The sequence below is a fragment of the Brachyhypopomus gauderio genome, unplaced genomic scaffold, assembly GCF_052324685.1.
Source record: "Brachyhypopomus gauderio isolate BG-103 unplaced genomic scaffold, BGAUD_0.2 sc64, whole genome shotgun sequence".
NCBI classification, from domain to species: Eukaryota; Metazoa; Chordata; class Actinopteri; order Gymnotiformes; family Hypopomidae; genus Brachyhypopomus; species Brachyhypopomus gauderio.
The window spans coordinates 424,745-447,908 of NW_027506885.1; the positions used below are offsets into that span (position 1 = coordinate 424,745).

At 44.2% G+C, this 23,164-nt stretch overlaps 1 protein-coding gene across 11 annotated transcripts in view; it reads left to right on the forward strand.

Annotated features, from left to right (window-relative positions):
* The first annotated feature begins 897 nt into the window (after positions 1–897).
* Positions 898–23,164, forward strand: part of grin1a (glutamate receptor, ionotropic, N-methyl D-aspartate 1a) — a 51,190-nt gene continuing 28,923 nt past the window's right edge. For 7 of the 11 annotated variants that reach the window (XM_076988902.1, XM_076988903.1, XM_076988906.1 and 4 more), the window contains exons 1-10: positions 898–1,610; positions 3,436–3,570; positions 3,854–4,030; positions 6,559–6,621; positions 7,453–7,550; positions 7,961–8,082; positions 9,076–9,250; positions 9,714–9,858; positions 10,064–10,150; positions 10,368–10,503. In XM_076988902.1, coding sequence (XP_076845017.1) covers positions 1,362–1,610; positions 3,436–3,570; positions 3,854–4,030; positions 6,559–6,621; positions 7,453–7,550; positions 7,961–8,082; positions 9,076–9,250; positions 9,714–9,858; positions 10,064–10,150; positions 10,368–10,503 — 1,387 coding nt within the window. In that variant the 5' untranslated portion in view covers positions 898–1,361. The remainder of the gene's footprint in view (positions 1,611–3,435; positions 3,571–3,853; positions 4,031–6,558; positions 6,622–7,452; positions 7,551–7,960; positions 8,083–9,075; positions 9,251–9,713; positions 9,859–10,063; positions 10,151–10,367; positions 10,504–23,164) is intronic. The other 4 variants (XM_076988912.1, XM_076988910.1, XM_076988905.1 and 1 more) reach the window with 4 other exon arrangements.

The following is a 23,164-nucleotide window of genomic DNA, read 5'->3' on the forward strand; positions in this document are numbered from 1 at the left end:
AAACCGAATTATTATTTTTTTGCGTTTGTGCATTGCCACCCGCATGGTGTACCGGCGCTCATCAACACCCCGCGCTGCCGGCGCTTACAACATGCCTACATGATACTTTGAAACTTCACACTCTGGTAGATAGGCTTGTTTCCCTGGTAACCGTGTTTTCACCCCCCCCCTCACTCTTTTTCTGTATTACAAGCTAGGCCACACACTGCTGCTCATAGGTGCGTCTTACGTTTCCGTTAGAGAATCACACCTGGTTGTGGCCTTTAACCTCTCATGGTCGTGGATGGACGTCTAATGCCGCAGGACCGCTGTAAACGTGCAGAATTATACAGACACCCGATGTTTCCACACAAAACGCTTCGGGAGAGGCACAGAATGACAGGCCGTTGAAAGTCGTTTTCCTTTCTTTCATGATCGAAAACGATGATATGTGTACGATAAGTAAGTTATTATTGATCTGGTGCGTTTTGGAAGTCCCCAAACACTGGAAATAAGGGCCGGTTAAGATGAAAAAATTACAGTAAAACGGACAGACTAGATTCAATCTACTGTCATAAGACACGAGTTTGGCGGAAATACACAGGTCGAATTTGCCTGAATTTATTGTACAAAATCTATTTTAATATCATTCATTTAACGCTGCATAAGTATGGAAAAAAAATCGTCATCTTTTTATTGAGTAAAAGACACAGGCCCACACTTACTCATAATTCATTAACGCGTTGTTTCCCTTTACATTAATAGCTACTCAGTACCAAATATGTCCTTTTCTTCTAATTTTAGATTAAAACAATAATACGCCGCGATTCGATCTACACCTTATTTAGTTGACGGCAAAGTGTGATCATTCTGAACGCCAACGCCAAAACCGGAGGGGCTGCGGGGGCGCGCATAGCTGCGCGCGCACAGCTGTCAGCACCAAGGACAGCAGCTCAGCCCGGAGCCAACGGAGACGGGGCGCACGGCACACGGCGCACAACAGAGATATAGATATATAGATATATATTTCAACGAAAGGATTGAACAGCATGTGACTTGCCAGGGTGATTGGTGATTTCCCCCCCCTAAACCGCTGCTGTGAGGAAACGAGGAGAGACGACTCTGCATAAAGCGTCAATGAAGAAAGGCAGCGCAAATGCTGATATGCGCAAATGCAAACAGTGGTTAGGACCAATGACTGTGTACATTAACAGGCAGTGAATATGAATCCTACAACCGGGATTTTCCTGTTCTAAGATCGCCCTACTCGACTCTTCCAACGAATACGTAAGCTTGTACCCAGAGGTACATTACAGCGAGCCTCCGGAACCGGGGCTCGGGGGGACGGAACCGGGGCTGTGTGTGTGTCGGCTCTCACCACAATGCGTCTGTTAGCGCTGGCAGTGTTCTTCGCGTACTCCTGCGTACCGGGCGGCTGCGAACCCAAGATTGTGAACATTGGTGCCGTCCTGAGTCAGAAGAGGTATGAGCAGGTATTCAAAGATGCGGTCAACCAGGCGAACGTGGTTTACGGGAGGGACAAATTCAAGCTCACCGCCATCTCCGTCACTCATAAAGCCAACGCTATTCAGATGGCGCTATCTGTCTGCGAGGACCTCATCTCTAGTCAGGTAAGTTCCTCAGTTTTCGCAATCTCGCCTCCGAGATTGATGCTCGGCTCAAGTGAAGTGCCCACGTCATCAGAACCACGGCAGACACTCAAAACCCAAGAAAATACGCAGGGAAAAACGAGGTAAATGTACAGGCTACCAGCCGTTTATTAAATGTAGCCTATTTTATTAAAAGACGGCATTCACGTTCGTAGTTTCTCGTCCTAGTAGTCTTCGAAGATCTGCAACAAAATGCTAAACGTAATCGTTAAATTTCAGAAATACTGTACTAATGACACCGGAGCTTCGACAGAGTTCAGCTTGTGTGGTCAGTTTTCGCACCAAACCCGTTTGTTTGTTTAAGTAGACAGAATGTGTCCCTAGAATAAATGCTTTCTCATTTACCGCGATGATTTCATAGCTTGGCATAAAACCATCAATTATACCTCATTGCAAGCTACATCTTGTAAAGATCAGGTAAAGTGAACAGCTGAAAAGTACGTGAGAAATGAATGAATCGTCAGGTGAATCTGGATTATTTTTTCCCTGCCTGTCATAAAGTGCTATATGACTACTATTTGCCAAAATGAGGGCAAGTATAGAAAATAGCCGCGCGCGCACAACAAGCATCTGCAGTGCAACGTTGATTTCACAGGTGAGGCGCGCGCGACAGGATGTCAGAGCAAAATGCGAGCATAACACAAGTAAAGAGACCAGTGTCACTAACTGACAGGCAGATTCGTTTTAGTTCAGATAAATGCCTCAGCAAACACATGGGTAAACCTTCATAATGCATATTTAATACACTGGGTGCTACAATAAAAAGAAAATCCAGCTTTGGTTATTTAAGACAATCAAAGAAAAGTAAAAGTCTATTTTCTTGGAGTCAAAAGTCACATATTTTGGACTGCTGCCTTGATTATGATTTTATATATAATGAAGTTATCCAGTTTGTTCTGTCTGTAGTTACAACATGCACGTGTCTAACTGAGTCGCTCAAACAATGTAAAATTTAGGGTTGGTCTGCAAAACAGGGCCCTGTGTAAATGCACTTTACTTCCTCTTGCACCAAAACCCCTCTCTTTCAAACAAACACACGTGCGCATACACACACACACACACACACTTGTAAAACATCTTACATTTCCACAGCTTTCCTTGTATCATTTGTGTATGGCAGTGCACTGGTTCCCTGTAGACATGAGGTGCTTCGGGCTCATGGCTTCTCATGTTCAATCATCGGGACCTTCTCTGTGGGTGCTGAAGAAGGACCTGGATGTCTGCTGGATGAAGGTCCTCGTTGGAAGCCCAACCATACAGCCTGTCAAAACACACACTCACTGTGGCCATGCCCAGTGTCAATCCTGCCTTCTTCTTGTTGTTACTTGCAGTCTCTCTCGCTCTGATTTCTACCATGTTTTCACTAAATATGGCTGCATTGTAAAGGTACTGTAATCCCTCAGAGAAGAGTGTTGCCTAGGCGATATCTGTCATGCAGGGGAGATAAGGCACGTTGCCCCTTGTGAGGATGTTTCTGCAGTGTTGTTTACACATGCATTTGTGGATTTTCTACATTTCTAAACCAGGACAGGGCAGGCTGAACATTTTGTTCCAAGTCTGCACTGTCATTTCAGACACATGAATCTGGGTCAGCTGTCTCTGTTTTCCTAACCTTCTCACAGATATCTTGGATAAGATTTCTGTAATTAATGAACGTGCCTGTCTGTCTGTCTGACTGTTAAATGATAACACTCAGAGCAGAAGCTCGTTTGTTCAGTGTCAGCGTTCAGATTAGGTCTGGGCTCTTTTCTGAGAGTCAAACGCGGACCCGTTCTCTCTCCTGCAGGTGTATGCGATTCTGGTGAGCCACCCTCCACAGTCCAGTGACCACCTCACGCCCACACCGGTCTCCTACACTGCAGGGTTCTACCGTATCCCAGTGGTGGGCCTTACCACCAGAATGTCCATCTACTCCGATAAGGTAACGGGAAAGAGCAAAGGGAAAAAAGTATAGAGTGATCTTTGCCGCAGTGTGTAGAAATGCAGTCACGTTCATTTTACATCTACTAGTGGAAAATAAATTTCTGCATCATGCTTATATTGGACTATTTTTGCTGCGTTGTCTCCTAAAAAATGTACCCCTATTTTTTATATCTGTACCCACACCTATAATCAGATGAAATAAGTTTTAAAAATCATTTAACTATCTCCCCTTCACCTCTGTTTTGTTTTCTTCATCTCCTGCTCCTCTTCCTCATCCTCAGAGCATCCACCTTTCCTTCCTGCGCACCGTGCCACCGTATTCCCACCAGGCGCACGTCTGGTTCGACATGATGCGTGAGTTTCGCTGGAACCACATCATCCTGGTGGTCAGCGACGACCACGAGGGCCGTGCGGCGCAGAAGAGGTTGGAGACCCTGCTGGAGGAGCGGGAGACCAAGGTGAGCCGTTTGGGAACCTGAGTGGCACACCCGCGCTTTCCGCATGTGGGTGTGTGCTGTGTGTGCGCACCTCGCGTGTCTGTAACTCTCCTGCGTCTGTAACCGTTGACTTTTTTGTCGCATGGACACATCTCTCCCACGCCATCCTGTAAATGTCGGCTAACATTCTGGAGCCAAACGCGTCAGCAGCGTCTAATGTGGTCGAATCTGATAAGAGTTTGTGTATTTTTTACCCATCTCACATTGCTTTTGCCATAGTCTGAATCTCCTGAGTCTGTCCACAACAGGAGCAAAATGAAAATCTTAACCTGGGGCTTTACAAAGCATCACTGGCTCACAAACGGAGTAGTGCAGCATTACACTTAATAGGTTTACATATCTAACAGCAGCGACTCTGTTAGTCAGCAGTTTCTGTGCAGCAGTGTGGTTGTATGCATTGGGTGATTTATTAAAATAGCAAAGTCTGGCTTATGATGCTTATGAATTCATTATGAAGTCTCTAGATTGTATTTCTTCAGGGAAGACCTAAATCAATGTCCTAAATTGACATTGCTCATGTTGTGCTAATTACCGCTGCCCTAATTCTTGATAGAGGACATTATTAACAGTGAGACTATTTTGGTTAATTTGTAGTTAAACTTGAGCACTGCTGAGAATTGAAGGTTTTTTACTATTGGTTTCACTAAGGTAATTTATGCAGGTTACTGTGTACTGGGATGAGATTCCCCTGTAAGTGCACATAAAAGCTGTATGAGGGTTTTTTAAGGCTGCGTTCATGCGTTATTTATCTTGGAGTTCTCCACATTATGGCTACATTTATTATGTTATATGTTGACTCATGAAAGTTTTTTAGGGTACTGTATATTGCATTATGCAATCTGACCAGTATTGCACTGCACTGCTGTTTGAGAGAACATTTCAGTAAGTGGTTTTCATTTATGGTGACTTGTTTGGAATGACCTGGAATCGATGGTTTCTCCTTATAAGGAATACCCTGCATGACACGTTGTCAGTATATGTGAAACTCTGGACATGTATGAAGATTTTTTTGCACATGCACTCACTGTGATCTAATGGTGACACTTGGCTTTTAGATGAAGTGTGGATTTTTAAAAATGATTCATGGTTTCATGGAGTAAAATGTCGAGCTGTTCTTGGCTTCTGTTCAGCTGTGGAGACGTGACTCATGGGATGGGATGACATGTAAATCAGTGTGTTTCCAGTGTCCCCCTGGCTTTACCCAGCATCCATTTTGATTGGGGCTTGTGCTATGAATCCTGCCGAAGTTTGTGAAACTCTAGCAGACATTGTTGTTTCTTCCCCTCGACGTGTGAGTCATCTGTTGCTTGGTGTATGCTCTCTCTGGCTGCCTCTCTTCAGACTCGCTGCCTGGTACCGTCGCACGTCTGTGGTCTGGGCCCCCCTGCCGTTTGGCTGTCTGTATGGCCAATGCCATCTTTCAGTACCTAAGAAGACAAAGACCCTCGTATTCACCCCAGTCATTTTTAAAATATCATATCTTAAAAAATGAGTAAGTTGTAATAAAGGAAACTGATAGGATTGGCAACAGTGTTTGTTTTGGTTTTTTTTTATATATATATGCGTGTGATGCTAATCGCTTTTGCATTCAACATTGATATTATCATTTTACACATCATTTTATTGCTTCAGCTGACAAAATGTGAATGTGTGACAGGTAATCAGATAATCAGCAGTCAGCAGCCTCGTGTCTCAGTAGTGTCAGGTGCAGGCTGAGAGTGACAGTGTGCACCTACGCTGAGTTTGTGCTGGAGCTCAGAAGGACCATTAAGAACATCCAATGCCGTGGCACACTTAATCCGCTTGAGACGGCCCTGCAAAATAGAATTTGAAGCAGGACCAGTCAACAGAGAATGAACACAGTGTTTGAATCAGAATCAGAAATAAGAACCATGGTGAGAATGAGAATTATATTCAGAATTAGAAAGTGGTCAGTCGTAACGCAGTGTGGAGTGTTAAAGGACTTTATTTATACTACTGCAGTATAGCTCAGTATTTCCCCTGAGGCTACTGCCCTGAAAAAGAAATCAGAACATTAAAAAAAGCACTGAAAGGCCTCACGCCTCCCAACACAATACTACCACTGGAGTTCCTACGTCAACACAATCTCGCCAATGCAGACTATACAGACTACAAGCATTATTCTTGACTCGTGAATTTCTAACAAGCTAACATAACAATGTGAACAGCCTGTCATCTTTGTTGAATGTAAGCTCTTTTTTGTTGTTGTTGTTTTTCCCATCTTATAACAATTACTCCAAAGACATTATGACGGCATTTGTTTGTTTGTTTGTTTTGCTGACTTTTCTGGGTCAGTTCTGTTTTGTCGGTATGGCAGCTCTTTGATGTCCTTTGAAAGCCCCAGTGTTAGGAATTCCAATTTGGTGGAGGAGGTGGAGATTTATTGGATGCTTTATTGCACATCATTTTCAACTGTTTATAATATTCTTCTGTGTCTGCATATTTTCTCTGTGCACATTACTCATCAGAATAAAAAAAGGAACTATGAAAACCTCGACCAACTGTCCTATGACAACAAACGAGGACCTAAGGTATATTTGCATGGTCAATGCACGCCGCCCACCAACCTCCCAAACGTAGCAGCTAGAATCCAGCCCAGCCAATCACCGGCCAGCCCAGAAATGCCCTTGGTAGCACGTGTTTCTTTTTACATTGAGAATTTTTTTTTGAACCCTTATAATTTAAACGACGAATGGAATTGTTTTGAGCAATTATCATTTTGGTTTCCAAAAAAAAAAAAAAAAAAAGATTAAAAAGAGAAATACAGAAAAAAAAAAAGAAAACATGCTCTGCTTCTGTCATTACCATTTTTTCCCCCTTTTAAATAAAGGAATGCATGATTCAGATGAAAAAGAGAAACTCGGTTCGTTTGCAAACCCATTCGGTTGTGGAGATGCGGTAGTGTGGGATAGGCACCTTCCCCAGTACTACGACCTCCCACTGCGCAGCCCTGCTCTATCTTTTGATTGTTTTTCGACTGTTTTTCTTTGGGGGAGTCAAGCCCCCCCCCTCTCGCCTCTCTCTTCTTTTCTCCTGGTTTCAGTTTCCGGTTGCATTGGCCTCTTTTGCCCCCCCCCACCTCTAACATGCACGTCCTTCTCTGGAGCCTTGATAACCCTCAGCATTGCATGCAACAACACAGACGAGTTTTTTGTTTTTATTTTTTCCCCCCTCTAGCCATTTTTTTAAATGAATTTTTTTAGTTTATCCGGGTCTCCTGGAGATCATTTTTCCTCCTTTTTCCAAACCCGCAAATGAAAGCGAAAATCAAGCCGACCAATCAGAAGAGGTAAATCAGGCAGCATGGTGCAAGGGGCGGGAGGGTAAGTGTGAATTTGACTGACTTTGTGCCCTGATCTCAGGCAGAGAAAATCCTCCAGTTCAACCAAGAGACTAACTTAACCGCGCTGCTGCTGGAGGCCAAGGAGCTCGAGGCTCGCGTCATCATTCTCTCCGCCAGGTAGGACGCTGACCCGCTCATCCAAATATCGCCGCTCTGCCAATATCTACTGAGCATTAAGTTCAGGGGGCTGGAATTAAACCTCCCGTCGGGTTGGGACTTCAGCTGTGGGTGTTGTTGCTCTACGGGGGCTCCGATCCTCACTGAGATCCCCATATACCTCACAGGACATTATCAGGGGGAATAAAATCTATATTTATATCAATATTTCTCCATAGTATGATAAATTTAAGTCATTTATTCCTTAATGCATATTTGATTTGGCCTCTTTTTAAATATATTTTGAAAAAATGTAACTTTGTGGTTCCAAAGAGGAGTATAAGGGCAAAAATAATAGGACGACAACCAAATTGACAAGCGGATCAGAGGCCATGTTGAAAAGATTGTGACAAATCTGTGTTCGCCTGCAGTGAAGAGGACGCGGCTGCCGTCTACAAGACCGCACGCTTTCTCAACATGACAGGATCCGGCTACGTGTGGCTGGTGGGAGAGCGTGAGATGTCCGGTAAAGCTCTGAGTGAAGCCCCAGACGGTACGTACGGGGGCCCCCGAAACCCCCCCGCCCACCGGCCAGACCCGCTGGGGATTGGCCCCAAGCTGCCGTCTCTCTCCATGTAGCCTGTAGTCAAAGGGAGTCGCCATTGGTTCATTGGTGGATGTAGTGAGTGAGTTGTGGGTGTGACATGTTGGTCCATTTAAGCATTTAAACATTTCGATGTTTTAAGGTCTTAAATGAGTCATAGTAGAATACATTGTGTTGTGTATTTGTGTAGATTTTAATATTCTTTTCTGTGGTAACATGTATAGGAAGACCGATGCACATGTGTATTTATGTAATGTCATATGTATATACTGTGGGGTGTATATGTGTGTATGTATATATGCTTTGTTTAACCAGGAATATTTTTTTTTATTGTATTGTGTTTATGGTTCTAGTGGATCTCAAAATGGTAATGGTAAGAACTAACTGCCCTTCTGTCCTGGATTCATCGTCTGACTCCTTTCCCTGATTGGTCCTGAGCATTCGGTCACTTCAGACCCATGCATGCGTCTGACCTCGCGTGAAGCTTTCACCAACGCTGCTTCCTACACCGAGGATTCTGGACAGGGTTTTAATTCCAGTCTCCAATAAACACCGTGGTCTTTTGTTAATGCTGGTGATCGTTCTTACGATTCTTTCACCTAGCAGAGTCGAAGAATATCGAACCCTTCTGCAGAAGAGAAATATGCCCGACCGAAGCTGGATTGATAAATTAAGTGTTAATGTTCTTATGTCTTTCCCCTGTCAGGGTTTGCTGGTCTTGGTTTATTGATAGATAGTGCGAGGGTTCATCAGATCTGTCTTTCTCAGAGCTCATCATAGATATGACGTGATCCCTCATTTGCTCGTTTTCATCTTGGCTCTCCTTTAAGCCGCAGAAAATGTGGCGGGTTGTTACTTGAGAAAGGCCTTGTGAAAGTCATCCAGGGCCCCTGTGGGGATTCCCGTGTTTGCTCACTGATTTAATCCGGTGCTGATGCGCAGGGCTAATCGGCCTCCAGCTCATCAACGGCAAGAACGAGTCGGCCCACATCAGCGATGCGGTTGCCGTGGTGGCGCAGTCCATCCAGGAGCTGTTCGAGAAGGAGAACATCACGGAGCCGCCTCGGGGCTGCGTGGGCAACACCAACATCTGGAAGACAGGACCGCTCTTCAAAAGGTCAGGATGGCTTGCAGTTACGGCGTGACTCTGTGTGGAATGGTGGTGGCGGTGGTGGTGATGATACTCGTGGGGGTGGTAATGTGATGTTGTGCCTGTATGCAGCTGAGAGTCCTTTGTCTACTTCGGAAGGTTTTGTATGTTGATGTGAGTGACAATACATTTACTGGCCATTTGAACATTCAAACAGTTTGACGTTTAAAGGTCTTAAATGAGTCATAATGGAATACATTGCATCATATTCTATATAGTATATGTGCTCATAGTAGCCAAGATAAGTGGTTAATGTGTGTGTGTGTGTGTGTGAGAGAGAGAGAGAGAGAAAGAATACTCATTGCTCTTTGTCTAAATTAATGAATTAAATTTACACTTACATAGCACCTTTCAACATATGGCAGGTAGCAATTAACACAGTTACACTGTTATCTGTCAGATAAACTGACCTGTGCCTCTTTTCCTGCAGAGTTCTGATGTCTTCCAAATACCCAGAAGGCATGACAGGACGTGTAGAGTTCAACGACGATGGTGACAGGAAGTACGCCCATTACAGCATCCTCAACTACCAGAAGAGCAGGCTGGTTCAAGTTGGTATTTATAATGGAACTCAGGTATATGCTCCTCATAATCTCCTGCTTCTGGAACTTTGAAATTTCCATTATCTCTTAATACGAGCCGTGCATATTGTGTAAATGTATCTGAGGTTTGTTTTTCTTTAAAAAGGACTTTCCCATTTCTGATTTCGTTTGTTTTCTTTCTTCTGAGAGGGCTTTTTCTACGACTTCTTTGAACACATTAGCGTGCTCTTCCTTCCAGGTGGTATTAAACAAACAGAGGAAGATAATCTGGCCAGGTGGGGAGACGGAGAGACCGAGAGGCTTCCAGATGTCAACAAGACTCAAAGTAGGGTGCCTGCTGAAATGTAGTCATTTCAATCCCCCTTCGCTTTCAAAGACCCTCGAGCACTGGATTTTGTGAAGTTTGTTTGACGCCACCTGTCTACTGATGTGTCATGGCGACACGGGTTGTTTCCTCAGGATATTCGCACTTAAGTTCACACGCAAGTCAAACTAAACTCGCTTAATTGACTCTTCAATTTCTTCATGTTTTTTTTTTGCAGATAGTCACCATACATCAGGAGCCCTTTGTGTATGTGAAACCTACCATGTTGGATGGCACTTGCAGGGAAGAACACACACCTAATGGAGTCTTGATTAAAAAGGTGATCTGCACTGGACCAAACGAGACGATTCCAGGTAACACGGCGGTGTAGTTTATGATATTACAGTCGTTTCACTTTTGATGCACATACAGTATATTTAATGCTACAGGCGTCTATCTGTACACGCAGGTGACATTAGTGCCATGTGTATGTGTGTGCAGAGGTGTGCAAATGTTTGACCTGCGTAGGTGTGTTAAAAATGCAGATATGGTGACTGTGTCTTTCCAAACAGTAGGCGTGATGGTATTTGTGTGTGTGTGTGTGTGTGTATGGTGCCTTGAGTTTTTACCTTTACATTTTTTATGACAGCTTATAATCACTGAAGATTAAGTGCTGCAGATTTAAACGTGATTGCTTTAGATGATAATGGTAATAGATGATGAAGTTAAAAAGAAGCTATTTTTTAAAAAACCTTACCATCTAGATTTAAGTGTATTCTGTATAGTGTGTTCTACACTGTCATTTTCACCGCTGAGAAACGGTCATTTTCTGGCCGTTTATTTTATATGCTAATGACACTGCTCTCATTGGCCTCGGTTGGGGTGGGGGGTTGGGGGGGGTACCGTGGTGGAGAGCTTTGCCATATTTATAGACTCTGACTGAAAGAACACTGAGTGGGAGTGTTTATTCAGTTGGGATGAGACATTTACTGAATGCGACATCAAATAAACACTTCCCTTAAAGTAAAATAAACCACAATGATATTTCAGGTTTCATAAATTCTCGCCTGGCAGGTGCATGCCACTTGCATGGACTGAGAGGAAATACAAGATTTGTTTACTATGTCTCCGTTAATGCAGCACATCCGTTTTTTAGAATGCACCAAAACTCAAGATACTGAGTAACAATGCATAATACACTGACACTATGTACTGTAGGTCTTCCTTAGGATTTACAAGCTGCTCCGGGATCCTGACTAAAACTGCACTGAGGACAGTAGAACAGTCTTAGGACAGTCTACCAGCTGAAATCAAGCATACTTCAGTATGCTTTAAAATATACTTAAGTATACTATATGAATTCAATATGGATGTGTGAATATTGTCATATGTACACCAGTGAAAACCAGGAATAATGAGAAAAATCTTTTTACCGGATCGAATCCACGAGCTGTGGAGCTGTCAGACAAATAAGAGGCAATTCCATAATCAGGCAGAGTGGAAGGCGAGAGAAGGTCTGGGTGTGGAGACGAGAGAAGGTCTGGGTGTGGAGACGAGAGAAGGTCTGGGTGTGGAGGCGAGAGAAGGTCTGGGTGTGGAGGCGAGAGAAGGTCTGGGTGTGGAGGCGAGAGAAGGTCTGGGTGTGGAGGCGAGAGAAGGTCTGGGTGTGGAGACGAGAGAAGGTCTGGGTGTGGAGTGGAGAGAAGGTCTGGGTGTGGAGGGGAGAGAAGGTCTGGGTGTGGAGGCGAGAGAAGGTCTGGGTGTGGAGGGGAGAGAAGGTCTGGGTGTGGAGACGAGAGAAGGTCTGGGTGTGGAGACGAGAGAAGGTCTGGGTGTGGAGGCGAGAGAAGGTCTGGGTGTGGAGGCGAGAGAAGGTCTGGGTGTGGAGGCGAGAGAAGGTCTGGGTGTGGAGGCGAGAGAAGGTCTGGGTGTGGAGACGAGAAAAGGTCTGGGTGTGGAGTGGAGAGAAGGTCTGGGTGTGGAGGCGAGAGAAGGTCTGGGTGTGGAGACGAGAGAAGGTCTGGGTGTGGAGACGAGAGAAGGTCTGGGTGTGGAGGGGAGAGAAGGTCTGGGTGTGGAGGCGAGAGAAGGTCTAGGTGTGGAGGGGAGAGAAGGTCTGGGTGTGGAGGCGAGAGAAGGTCTGGGTGTGGAGGCGAGAGAAGGTCTGGGTGTGGAGGCGAGAGAAGGTCTGGGTGTGGAGGCGAGAGAAGGTCTGGGTGTGGAGACGAGAGAAGGTCTGGGTGTGGAGACGAAAGAAGGTCTGAGTGTGGAGGTGAGAAAAGGTCTGGGTGTGGAGTGGAGAGAAGGTCTGGGTGTGGAGGCGAGAGAAGGTCTGGGTGTGGAGACGAGAGAAGGTCTGGGTGTGGAGACGAGAGAAGGTCTGGGTGTGGAGACGAGAGAAGGTCTGGGTGTGGAGTGGAGAGAAGGTCTGAGTGTGGAGACGAGAGAAGGTCTGGGTGTGGAGTGGAGAGAAGGTCTGAGTGTGGAGACGAGAGAAGGTCTGGGTGTGGAGTGGAGAGAAGGTCTGGGTGTGGAGGGGAGAGAAGGTCTGGGTGTGGAGGCGAGAGAAAGTCTGGGTGTGGAGGGGAGAGAAGGTCTGGGTGTGGAGGCGAGAGAAGGTCTGGGTGTGGAGACGAGAGAAGGTCTGGGTGTGGAGGCGAGAGAAAGTCTGGGTGTGGACGGGAGAGAAGGTCTGGGTGTGGAGACGAGAGAAGGTCTGGGTGTGGAGGGGAGGAGTTTATTTATAAAGAATCTTCATCCACTGAGGTCGTTCAGGTAATAAAATTTTAAAGGATGTAAAAGGATGGGAATTTAAAAAGCTTGATTAGATGCTTAAAACAATACAAAACATGAATAAAACAATATATGCAAAGATAAGAAATAAAAAAGTAAAATGAAAACATAATTCTGATAATGCAGGAAGCAACAGTAATTGAAACAGGAAGCAAGGTTGTGACGTGCTCATAATCACACCAGAAGCACATGTGAGGGATTGTAGGACTTGTCAGGCCAGTCGGCATGGTTACCAGTGCTAACGAGGTGATGAGTGGGCATGGTTACCAGTGCTAACGAGGTGATGAGTGGGCATGGTTACCAGTGCTAACAAGGTGATGAGTGGGCATATTGAACTTTGTCAGACAGGCACTGTGTAAAATGTCAAAAATATTTTAAATAAAATATGCCTGCCTGAAAATATATAAACAATTTGCCACACAACAGCAAAAAAATATAAGTAAAATATGGGTGGGAATCGTTTACTATCTCACGATTCGATTCGATTCTGATTTTGGGGGGCACAACTGTTTCATCTCAGCTGTTTGTTAGGCTTCTTAAGGAAGCTTGTGGAGACGGATCACTGCTGAATCGTTTGGTTATGCTGGTACGTTCCCAGCCAGTCTCTGCTTTCTCTGTGGTTGCTTCTTGTTTGAAGGTGTCTCGCCACCTCTCTCTGTTATGCTTTCTCTTTACTTATTCGAGTATCTATCTCCTGCGTCGCTTCCTAACCCATCTCAAGTTTTCCCAATCCTGTATTTCTTCCTATGCGTTTTGCCTTTATTTTTGGGAAGGGTTTTATTTTGCTGCAGCATTTTTTGCCTGCTGCCAGTTACTTCCCCTGGTGTCCTTGGTTTCGTTTTCGCTTTGCATTTATCCATGCTGTTTTTTAGTTACTGTTGATATTTTGTTTCTTTCTCCCATCTCTCTACTGTTGAGTGTTATTTTTCACGCACTTTATTTTTCGCCTTGTTTTTTGTTTCTATTTATTCCGTGCCCTCACGGATTTGGTTTCTATTCTTTAGCGTGTTGAGTCTTCCGTGTTGTTTTGTTTGTTCGTTCTGGGTCGCTGTGCGCGTTTCCCTCTCGCTTATACATTTGACAAGTGTCAAACCTATTGTTCTTGCGAGCCGGTGTTCTGTCGAGTTGTGCTACGTTGTCGAAAAATGTTACTGTAGGGTTAATCGACAGCAGACTCTATCGATCTGTGCAACGCCATCGAGAAATGCTTACTTTATAGATTTATGCTTCCAGTTGTGCGTTTCCCATGAAATATAGCCTAACTAGCCTAATAGTATTATGACGCATTGTAATTATAAAATCAAGTATGTGCACTGTATGTATGGACAAGGGAAGCATGGATTTAAATCCATTATAGCTTCCTTATTAATATTTTACATGGGTAGCATATCTCGATAGGCTGATATCATACATCAAATAATGCTAAAAGTTGCTTAAATGTTAAAAATAAAGTAGCAAAAAAACAGTAGCTCAAAATGAGGAATTTTATTTAATCTTTAAGAGTTGAACGTGGGCTTGTTAAGCAGGCTATCACACTAATAGTTTGGGATAAATCGTTTTAGAGTACTGAGTATAATGTGCTATATATCTTATTATATTTTGTTTGTTTTTAAGGCATGGATGTACATCTACAGTGAAGTAGACATCATGAAAATAAATGTTTCTTAAATTTGTGCGCTGACCATTCTGAACATTCTAGAAAAGTGGAGGCACCACCACGAATTTGCCTCATGAAATCCTGCCTCATGTCATCTTTGCAAAGCCAGTATGTAAAACATTTACATTTATATAGGTCAAAAGCTATGAATAAAATATATATATATATTGCTCACCTCGAACATCGTATGCATTTGTTTGCTAGGCTAGCTAGCTAGCACATTATAAAAAATTATAAAAAAGATAAGAAATTACTCACCTGAACGTAAACTCGACAGAAAGTGAGCATGGATTTATGGGCGTGGAAACAAATGACAAGCCTGTGGGTCTGTGCATGCGCAAAACTGTAAACTAGCACAACTGAAAGAACACCGCCACTCGCGTCCACCCTTCTCTATATTATTTCACGAGGTGTACGTTCCCGTGCTCACCGCGTTAAGATAATAAATGAGTTTATTAAGCCTGGTTTATACTTTCGCGAGCGACCGTAGCGCGCGGCTCCGCCCACCTCGCACGACCCTGCGCGAGCGGTGTAGGCGTTTATACTTTCGCGAACGCCGCGAGCGTCGCTGCAGTGTTCTCCGAAACGATAGGTGGCGATAGGTGGCAGTGGAGAATAAAAAACCCCTGCAAAACCGGTGAAAGAACATTTTTACCTGACCAGAGACCGTATATATACACATCAGGCATCAAACGTAATTATGGCTTTGCAGTGTTGTCCGAAACGATACGTTAACAAATACGAACCTCTCGTAATTCCAGGACAAAACATGAGAACGTGAAGACGTTAAGATTGGGCGGTTTGAAAATAAACAACAATTAAATAATGTAGGGTGACCATATTTTTGTTTGGGAAAACCAGGACACTGTGTGTAGGTTGTTGAGCGGGGGGGGGGGGGGGGGGGGGGGGGGGGTGGCGAACATAAGTTGTCGAGCGGGGGGGGATGGGGGTGGCGAACGTAAGTTGTTAGTTCTCCGCCAGTTGAGTATGATGAGGCTTAACTGATGCACAAGTATGTCTCGCTGCAGCCTGCAGGAAGTCCAACTCCACCCTCTAATGCGCTGTCGTGCGCCAACCCACTACTTCTTCATTCGAGAATAACTGTGGTACTTGAAAATATGCATAATAACTCACAAGTGTTCAAGAGACACGTCTTTGCGCTTAATTTACACATACCTCGTTTACTTTGTGTATCGTTCCACGTATGTTATTCATTATTTTTATTTATTGGGTGGCGAACGTAAAATGTTGACGGGGGGATGTAAAATGGACACAAATTAAGTATTATATCGCGATAGATCGATCGCCGGTGGTTGGCACCAGAGCGAACTAGTAACTCAAATCATAGATGTAGATCAGAGGTAAATAAACTAGATTTTTTTCGGCGTGAGAAATCGGATGTGTGGCGTGAGAGCGTGTGAAGACGGTCAAATACGTGTGTATCACGCTCAATGCGTGAGAGTTGGCAACTCTGCTACTATAAGTACACAATTAAAATGGTAATGTTTACTGATAATGTTGGTGATAGAGAAGGGGTATGTTGGTAATGTTGGTAATGGAGAAGGGGTGTAATCAGGGCTTATTTTGAGCCGGATCCTGCCGGAACAGGATCCGGGAACTCTTTCATTTTGAAGGGTGCGTTCTGGGAACTGTCTGCCTCGATCCGGTAACTTTCAAGCTGTGACAGAAATTATTGATTAATTATCATTGATTAGATTATGTTTAGAGATTATAATACTTATGAGTTAGTATTTGTCCATTTTGGCTAAGCAGAAGGACTACACACTGACTTAGTGTGATTCAGTGTAACCAGGTTTAGCTCATGTGTTCCATACTATGGCCAAGGTCAGGCAAAGTGCAGAAGGTCAGAGCACTTTGTCAACTGAGTGTCACTAGTCCACTATCCTGGGATTCAGCTGTCTTTGCATTCTATTGATACACCAGTTTCTTCCACTAACTCTAGGAGAGTCCATATTAGGAGATACACACACGTTAGGTAAAAGTAGCCTACCTGTGTTTTGGTACATGCTGTGCTAATAATAACTTGCCTGTTAGAACTGTTGAACTGTGTATAAAAGGGAAGAGGACTGCCCTCTTCCTTCAGAGTGTCATGCTTGAATGAGACTCTCATGTCTGCGTGATTTTTGTCTTATTAAATCAATCATTTTAACCACGTCTGAGTCCTCATCCATTTATTAGAAAATTTCCACGACAAAGCCTACTAATTATAAGTTATGAAGAAATCTGTCTGCGTTGAACCAATTAATTGAACAAATAATTCTATAAAAGACATTTTTAAACACAAGATCCACATTCCTAAATCACATAAGAGCTCTCCTTTTTAGCGATGTCTTTCCGTGTCTCCCCTATAAAGCTAGTTATACTTTTGTGAGTGACCGTAGCGCGCGACTCCGCACACCTCGCGCGCGTCACAATCGTTACAGTGTCCTCCTGAAACGATATGTGGTAGTATAAAGAAACACCCCTCAAACACAGGGGAAGGAACATTTACCTGACCAATTTTAATGCTGTATTGTGTTTCAGATTTGAAAAGTGCTGGAATTTAGGCTAAAGTACTTGAAAATGCACTTAAAATGCACTTCTGCACTTAAAACACTTATAAAACACACGTAAATAGTTCTTGCAGTTCTGTTTACTGGGAGCAAAAACAGTCCGAGTTTTGAACGTAACATGGGCGTGGCTTCGGTCTTGAGAAGAGGGCGGAGTTGGATGTGGTCGGGGTTGGATGTCCAACTCCGCCTTCCTGCAGGCTGCAGCGAGAGGCTTCTCAACTGATGAGGCTCAGGGATTCCGTGTCATATAGCGCCGTGCTCAGGGTCCTAGTGCCTGTAGAATTAATGGCCCGATTAACGTAATTAAAAAACCAGGACATTTCCACAGTTTTAAAAAATATCCCGGGACGCGCGGGACAAGACGTGAAATACGGACATGTCCCGGGAAATACGGACGTTTGGTCACCCTAAAATAATGTGATAAAAAAGCGAATTATTTCGATTAATTTCGAGTATATGTATAAATATTTAACTTAATTAAGTTTAACGTGCTGGGAAATATTGAAATGGACCTTGAAAGTGCCGTACAAGTGCTTTAATTCCACCTTGTTTAGGTGTATGAACCCTGCAAACATGACTTTAGCCTGGTTTATACTCGACGCGCCGCGAGCGGCGCGAGGGTCCGCGCGGCGAAAATGACGTAATCGCGGTGGCTCCGCCCGTGCGCGAGGGCCTCGCGCGCTGTCGCTGCGCGAGGTCGTGCACCTCTCGAATTTTGTAACTTTGCGCGCGCGCGCCGCGCTTCAGCGCGATCAACAAAGTCATGTTTGCAGGGTTCATACACCTAAACAAGGTGGAATTAAAGCACTTGTACGGCACTTTCAAGGTCCATTTAAATATTTTTCAACACGATAAACATAATTAAGTTAAATATTAATATATATACTCGAAATAATTCAAAATAATTCGCTTTTTATCACATTATTTAATGGTTGTTTATTTTCAAAACGCCCAATCTTAACGTCTTCACGTTCTCTCATGTTTCGTCCTGGAATTACAAGAAGCTCGTATTTGTTAACGTAATTTCAACATTTTAATGTACTTTAGCCTAAATTCCAGCACTTTTCAAACCTGAAACACAAAGCAACATCAAAATGCGTCAGGTAAATGTTCATTCCCCTTTTTTGAGGGGTGTTTCTTTATACTACCACATATCGTTTCGGACAACATTGCAAAGCCATATTTATGTTTGATGCCTGGTGTATATATACGGTCTCTGGTCAGGTAAAAATGTTCTTTCCCCGGTTTTGCAGGGGTTTTTTATTCTCCACTGCCACCTATCGCCACCTATCGTTTCGGAGAACACTGCAGCGACGCTCGCGAAAGTATAAACGCCTACACCGCTCGCGCAGGGTCGCGCGAGGTGGGCGGAGCCGCGCGCTACGGTCGCTCGCGAAAGTATAAACCAGGCTTTAGTCGATCGCGCTGAAGCGCGGCGCGCGCGCGCGAAGTTACAAAATTCGAGAGGTGCACGCCCTCGCGCACGGGCGGAGCCACAGCGATTACGTCATTTTCGCCGCGCGGACCCTCGCGCCGCTCGCGGCGCGTCAAGTATAAACCAGGCTTTACACAAGCCTTACACACGAGCTTCATTGTGTCAAGTTCGGTCTTCCCTGGCATTCGGTAAAAACCAAAATGAACCCCTATTTTTGCCTTAAACGAAGACGGGACAGGTTGAATATCTCTTTCCTCCATTTGTTTTGAAACTTTTCCGCGTGTGCGTGTGTCCCAGAACCTGCTGCGTAAGCCTGGTTTATACTTTCGCGAGTGACTGTAGCGCGCGGCTCCGCCCACCTCGCGCGACCCTGCGCGAGCGGTGTAGGCGTTTATACTTTCGCGAGCATCGCTGCAGTGTTCTCCGAAACGATAGGTGTCGATAGGTGGCAGTGGAGAATAAAAAAACCCCTGCAAAACCGGTGAAAGAACATTTTACCTGACCAGAGACCGTATATATACACCAGGCATCAAACATAAATATGGCTTTGCAATGTTGTCCGAAACTATATGTGGTAGTATAAAGAAACACCCCTCAAAAAAAAGGGAATGAACATTTACCTGACGCATTTTAATGTTGCTTTGTGTTTCAGGTTTGAAAAGTGCTGGAATTTAGGCTAAAGTACATTAAAATGTTGAAATTACGTTAACAAATACGAGCCTCTTGTAATTCCAGGACGAAACATGAGAGAACGTGAAGACGTTAAGATTGGGCGTTTTGAAAATAAACAACCATTAAATAATGTGATAAAAAAGCGAATTATTTCGATTCATTTCGAGTATATGTATAAATATTTAACTTAATTCAGTTTAACGTGCTGGGAAATATTGAAATGGACCTTTAAAGTGCCGTACAAGTGCTTTAATTCCACCTTGTTTAGGTGTATGAACCCTGCAAACCAGTAGCGAACCGTGACCTTTAAACCTGGGCCCGCTACCCCCCCCCCTCCCCCCCGAATTTTTTTTTTTCCTTTCTTAATAAACTAAATAAAGAAAAACTGAGACGACAGTACAGCTTTAAAAACGCAATAAACAATAATATCTGTACTAGATAACATCTTAAGCAAAATAAGTTTCCAAACAAAATAAGGTTCACAGCTCCGTGGTTCTCGGAAGCGGAATATGTAAACAACGCGCACGAGGACGTCAAAGGGATGAATCGAAACTAGCTAGCGATGGTGCTAACGACAGCTAGCGTCGCCACAGCGGGCGGAAATTATCATACAGTTAAGCCCGCCCACTAAGAGAGAAGATATGATTGGTCAATTTTGCTGTCATTTGAAACTGGTATTGCGCTGAATTATAACTGCCAGGCCCTCTGTAAACGAACAGCGGGCATCACAGTCCTGATAGGGGGAGACACAGGCTCACAGGCTTCCACTCAACCCCTCACCTTCCAACACAGATTGAATAGACACGGGTGAATATTTTATTTGCTTATATTTTTGTAATTGTTTAGATGTCGAATGTCAAACTGTAAGTAGATAAAATAAAATTGGATAATTATATATATAATGCTTTAAGAATATTTTAGGCCCTCTGAGAGGGCGTAGAGGGCCCTGACGGTTCCCCACTGCTGCAAACATGACTTTGTCGATCGCGCTGAAGCGCGGCGCGCGCGCGAAGTTACAAAATTCGAGAGGTGCACGACCTCGCGCCGCGACAGCTACCATCAATCTTTCTTTGAGTTCAATTGCACGAAATAGAAAGTTCTGAGGTGATTCTTTTATATCTTGAGTGATATTCACAAGTCTGTGAAACAAATCTGTCGTGCTATTTTCTTTGAAGTGAGCTTTCAGAATTGTCTTTAAATGTGCCAGTGTCAAATGACTCTTGCTTTCCAGCATATCTCTTAAACTCAGTCCTGGGGAAGCAGCTTTCACTACCGCTTCCACAATTTCTGCATCACTGTGGCCTTTACGTTTTCCCGTATCAATTTGATGCATGAGACTGGTGTATGATAGCTTATCCTTCTGTCCCAGCTCACCTATTTGGCCGCTAATTCTGAATTCACGTCTGATGACCACTTCGGGAGCTCGGGGAGGGGGAGATTGAGGATCAGTGGGCGAGCTAGTTGGCTTACTTATTTTCTCTCTTAGCTGATTCAATTCTTCCCCGATCATTTTTGTTGACTCTTGGAAGCGTGTCTGCATTTCAGCGTACCGTTTCTGTAAGTCCTGTAGCTCACGCCCGCTGGCGCCATTTTCCCCATCCCCTTCCGGTCCACTCTGCCTCAACGTTTTCGCGGTATTTATCAATTCTCGGATAAATCGTTCTGCCGCATTTTCATCTTCATTTTCAATTGCTTTCTCCACAGTTTCATTTATTGTACGGATCAACGCATGCCTCTTTGTTGTGTCTGACGAAACTTTAGCTTGGCTACACACCTGCTTTAGCTGCTCCAATGTCAGCGGGCACAGTAGCTCCGTTAGCTTATCTTGCAGCTGCTCCAGCTCCATCTCGTGTGTTCAAACTTTGTTCCCTCAGACGGCTTTCTTCACGTTGATCCGCCCCACGTTGGGCGCCAAATTTTGTTGCACACTTAAATGAAAATGTCCTCAAGTGTGTTTAATTTCAAAGGGTTCGTCGTTTTATTTTCATTCACTCACTCATCACAATCCATCTACATCGTTACCACCGCTACCTCTCCCTCGTCACGTCTCTCCTCGTTCGTTCTTCTTCTTTATGCCCGTAACCCGCTACTCGCTACTCGGATCTTAACCTGGTCTTTTACTGCCATCTTCTGGCGATAAAGTGCAACAGCACGATTACGCTAGATACACATCCACTCATGACACAACGACCGTCAAAACAAGGAACAAGAATGAGGGGATAACAAAAAAAGACCACAGTGGGGGGGGGGGGGGGGGGGGGGGGGTCCACTACATATGAACCCTGCAAACATGACTTTGTCGATCGCGCTGAAGCGCGGCGCGCGCGCGAAGTTACAAAATTCGAGAGGTGCACGCCCTCGCGCACGGGCGGAGCCACAGCGATTACGTCATTTTCGCCGCGCGGACCCTCGCGCCGCTCGCGGCGCGTCAAGTATAAACCAGGCTTTACACAAGCCTTACACACGAGCTTCATTGTGTCAAGTTCGGTCTTCCCTGGCATTCGGTAAAAACCAAAATGAACCCCTATTTTTGCCTTAAACGAAGACGGGACAGGTTGAATATCTCTTTCCTCCATTTGTTTTGAAACTTTTCCGCGTGTGCGTGTGTCCCAGAACCTGCTGCGTTAAGCCTGGTTTATACTTTCGCGAGCGACCGTAGCGCGCGGCTCCGCCCACCTCGCGCGACCCTGCGCGAGCGGTGTAGGCGTTTATTATGGTGTGATTTTTGTTTCAATAGTTCCACAAAAGCAAAAGTAAATCCAAGAGCAGAAAGTATATGTTATGAATGCAAAACAGAAAAAAATATATCAAAAGTATATATTTTTTATATAATTGGTTATTTGAAACTTATTTTCGTTTGCATTTTGACAAGTTTTTGGTTCCATTGTTTTTGTTTTTTTGGATTTTCCCAGTAAGGTCTTTTGCTTCTGGAATCTCTCTTTGCTTCTGCTTCGTTTTTTGCTTCTGACTTTTGGAACACATTTCACGTGTGGGAGGGTCTTAGATGAAGGCGTTCCTCTGCAATCTCCATTGGTCACTGATTCCGGACTGACACAGAGCTCTGAGACCAAGCCACGCCCACCCCACCAGCCTCACCGCGTTTGAAAACGCGGTGGTTCTGTTTCACAGCAGCATGTAAACTGAGTTTTACCATTAAAGTTTATACGAAGTTTATAATTAATTGCTAAATGGTCTGTAGATATTGCAAATGTACACTGTATAATAACTACATTAAGCATGCTCACCAGCACGAGCTTTTTAAAATTTTAGTGAACTGGATGGAGAGAACATTGATGTGTGGAAGAAATATGAGTATTTGCAATATCTGGTATGGCGACGGACGGGCGGTGGGGGGCAGCTGGTGTACGAGAGGTGATGCCAAATATAGTAAAATTCATAATAGTAAAAAATACCTAAATTAAAGCCAAATACCAAAATTAAAGCAATACTGAAAAGTGGCCACCCTATATACAACCAGCTTTGTTCACTCACAGTTTTTCAGTGTTCTGCAGGTACCACACACAAACACACATCACATGCATCTTGTGCTGTCCATATTTTATTAAGAAGTGAACAATATTCATTGAACCACTGAACATAGAGATACTAAACATAAAACATGTCAGACATGACATTCAGACACTGTCCGACTCAGAGATAAAAACAAAAATATTTTAACTTGGAGGGGTGGGAGTAAGAAGAGTAGTCCATTGAAACGCAGAGTGCGGATTAGTTTCCTTCTCACTTTAGACCCGCGGGGACGCTAGCGAATGATCCAGGAGGAGCGAGTAACTAGTCGCTACTATTGTGAATGTAGCAAAACGGTGACAGAAGCTACAGCAGCGATTAAATTAAAAATAATTTAAAGGCTAGCTTTAAACACGCTCTTCCCTGTTGACTCCTCT